The 3,667-nt window shown below is 46.1% G+C and overlaps 1 protein-coding gene across 1 annotated transcript; it reads right to left on the bottom strand.

The window, feature by feature from the left end:
• GPHA2 (glycoprotein hormone subunit alpha 2) lies at positions 1-3,080 on the bottom strand. Its single transcript, XM_070766276.1, has 3 exons — positions 2,983-3,080; positions 1,812-1,996; positions 1-268 (listed from the first exon to the last, which is right to left on the bottom strand). Exons 1-3 carry the CDS (start codon positions 3,074-3,076, stop codon positions 167-169), a joined length of 381 nt encoding a protein of 126 aa, XP_070622377.1. The 5' UTR covers positions 3,077-3,080; the 3' UTR covers positions 1-166.
• Between the last annotated feature and the right edge of the window lie 587 nt (positions 3,081-3,667).

The raw sequence follows: 3,667 nt of genomic DNA on the forward strand, positions 1-3,667 counted from the left end.
CTCTATTCAAATAATATGATGTTTAAAGATTAAAAAACAATTTAAAAAATGAAGTCTGCACATCTTAAGGCTTTCTGGCTGAGGAATTCTGGGAGTTGAAGTCCACCCCTCTTAAAAGCTTCTGAGGTTGACCTTGTTGGTGGCTGCAGAAATCATCCGAGGCGGGTCAGTATCTGGAGAGGCGGCACACGTCACACCGGCAGGTCTTAGCGGTGAAAATGTCCACCGTTTTCTGCAAGCCGAGATGGCAACGGAGACGGAGTTTCACCTGGAAAGGACAATGTAAACAAAAAAACCCTTTGACATCAGTGATACTACAGTATTATTATTATTATTATTATTATTATTATTATTATTATCATCATTATTATGTCAATACAACACAGCAAACAAGATCACTATGCTGGATTTCGTATTTCATCATCAGTCGGGCGCTTCCCAAGCACCTAGGACTGCGTGATGTAGCGGCGAATTATGTTTGCCGATCCCAGTAAAGCGGCCTTTTGCAATTGACAGATGGAGATTTTGTCAATTCCCATGGTTTTCAAATGTCCGCTGAGATCCTTTGGCACTGCTCCCAGCGTGCCAAGTACCACTGGGACCACTTTCACTGGCTTATGCCAGAGTCGTCGTTGTTGTTGTTGTTGTTGTTATTATTATTATTATTATTATTATCAACTAAATAATGCCACTTGGCGGGACCCAGGGGAAGAGCCTTCTCTGTGGCGGCCCCGGCCCTCTGGAACCAACTCCCCCCAGAGATTAGAATTGCCCCCACCCTCCTTGCCTTTCGTAAGCTACTTAAAACCCACCTCTGCCGCCAGGCATGGGGGAATTAAGACTTCTTCTCCCCCTAGGCCGTTACAATTGTATGCATGGTATGTATGTATGTATGTTTGGTTTTATATATTAAGGGGTTTTAATTTGCTTTTAGTATTGGATTACAGAATTATTGTATATTGTTCATTTATTTATTTATTTATTATTTAGATTTGTATGCCGCCCCTCTCCGCAGACTCGTGATTCATGATTGTTGTTCATGATTGTTGTTAGCCGCCCCGAGTTTTCGGAGAGGGGCGGCATATAAATCCAATAAAACTTGAAACTTGAAACTATTACAGTGGTACCTCAAGATACGAACCCCTCGTCTTACGAACAACTCGTGATACGAACCCGGGGTTCAGAAAAATTTTGCCTCTTCTTACGAACTTTTTTCGAGTTACGAACCGGCGTTCAGAGACTGCTGGGAAGCCGCGCGGCTGTTTTAAAAGGTGACAGCCGGGCGGCGGGGCTTCCCAGAAGCCTCCCGAACGCCGGTTCGTAACTCAAACAAAGTTCGTAAGAAGAGGCAAAAATTTTCTGAACCCCGGGTTCGGTTCGGGAGGTTGCTGGGAAGCCCCCCAGCCCGGCTGTCACCTTTTAAAACAGCCGCGCCGCTTCCCAGCTGTCTCCCGAAGCCGAACGCGGAAGTTCGGCTTTGGCGTTCGGCTTCAGGAGACAGCTGGGAAGCGGCGCGGCTGTTTTAAAAGGTCGCAGCCGGCCTGGGGGGCTTCCCAGCAGTCGCCGAAAGCCGTTTTTTTGCGAGGGTTTTTTGGTTGCACGGATTAATTGACTTTACATTGTTTCCTATGGGAAACAATGTTTCGTCTTACGAACCTTTCGTCATACGAACCTCCTCCTTGCACCAATTAAGTTCGTATCATGAGGTATTACTGTATTATTATTACAGATTGCCAAACCCAACTGTTATGTCCATAGGATTAACAATTTCATTCTGCTCCGGGAGAGGACAGATGTCCGAATACTCTCACCGTCTGCAGGTGGCTGATGGTGCAACATTGGGAGACGGAAGTGATGTTGTGCTGGAAGCTGCTGGCCAGGAGCACCGAATACTTGGAGGGGAAAGCGCTGGACTCACAATACCCCACGCAGGCCTGGATGGCCCGGGTGCCCCGACAGGTGCCCTGACGGTCACTCCGGATGGTGACGTTGAAAGCTGGCAAAGAAGAAGAAAAAAACAAGAACGGTGTTGGTTTCGTTTTCCCCAAGGGGCGGACTACAATTCCCATCCTCTTGATTGGAGGCGTGGGGGGTTTCAATTAGACAGGCACATCCCCCAAAGGAGGGGGTCTCCCAACTTGGAACACTTTTTAAGACTTGCAGACTCCCACTCCCAGAATTCCCCAGCCAGTCATGCAGTCATGGGCAGGTGCCAGAGCATAGAGATTTAAAGAGGACAGAGAGTCTGTCTCCTAGAGAGGCCAGCTTCCTTGGTTTAAACCAGAGACCTCCAACCATGGCCCCTTTAAGTCTTGGGGACTTCCGCTCCTAGAATTCCCCAGCCAGCATGACTGACTAGCGAATTCTGGGAATTGAATGCCACAAGTCTTAAAGGGGCCAAAATTGGAAACCCCCGTCCAAAAGAATTCAGTTTAAGAAAGCAGATGTATTGTGCTTTCTAGAGTGGAGATTCTAGAAAGAGGGCAACAAAGACATTCTGTTATTCTGTATTCTAACAGAATTGGAAGGGACCTTGGAGGTCTTCTAGTCCAACCCCCTGCTCAAGCAGGAGACCCTTTGCCATTCTGGACATATGGAGGTCCAGTTTCTTTTTGAAATTTTCCAGTATGAGCCCCCCTCCCCCCAGCAACTATGGAGGAAGGCAGGCAAGTACGTAGGTAGATAGATAATAGATGGATAGATGGATGGATAGATGAATAGATGATAGTAGGTAGATAGATAGCTTCTCTCTATTTCTATTTCTTTCTTTCTTTCTCTCTCTTTCTTTCTTCCTCTCTCTTCCTCTCTTTCTTTCTCTCTTTCTCTCTCCTCTTTTTCTCTTTCTCTTTCTCTCTTTCGTTCTCTCTTTCTCTCTCTCCTCTCTCTCTCTCTTTCTCTCTTTCTCTCCTTCTCTTTCTCTCTCTCTCTCTCTTTCTTTCTCTCTTTCTCTGTCTCTCCCCATTTGTACCCCCTGAAGCTTACAGTGCAGGTGGCAACCGAGTCTTGCAGCTTTGTGAGTCCAGACTTCTGTGGCCAACAGACAAGAGAAGACGGCAGCCAAGAACAACATCAACATTTCTGTGGAATCTCTGAAAATTAGAAGTTCAGTATTAGCAAAATCCGATGGAAAGCCACCAAGGCCATATTATGCAGTGATGAAATTCATTTTTTTTTAAACTACCGGTTCTGTGGGCATGGCTTGGTGGCCATGGTGTGGTGTGGTGTGGCTTGGTGGGCGTGGCAGGGGAAGAATATTGCAAAATCCCCATTCCCACCCCCGCTCTGGGGCCAAGCGGAGGTGGTATTTGCTGGTTCTCCGAACTACTCAAAAGTTCTACTGCCAGTTCTCTAGCACCTGTCAAAACCCATTGGATTTCACCCCTGGGATATGTACCCTGATTCCCCAGAATAAGACTCCCCTGATAATTGGGCTTTTGAGTGCATGGCAATATGGCCAAGCGTTTATTTCAGGGTTCAAAAAAATACAAGATTATTATTATATACTGTTTTATTATTGCTGTTAGCCGCCCCGAGTCTCCGGAGAGGGGTGGCATACAGATCCAATAAATACAAATACAAATACAAGATAGGGGCTTATTTTGGGGGAAATACGGTAGATAGATAGATAGATAGATAGATAGATAGATAGATAGATAGATAGATAGAT

Source organism: Erythrolamprus reginae, chromosome 13 (genome assembly GCF_031021105.1).
Source record: "Erythrolamprus reginae isolate rEryReg1 chromosome 13, rEryReg1.hap1, whole genome shotgun sequence".
In the NCBI taxonomy this organism is placed as follows: Eukaryota; Metazoa; Chordata; class Lepidosauria; order Squamata; family Dipsadidae; genus Erythrolamprus; species Erythrolamprus reginae.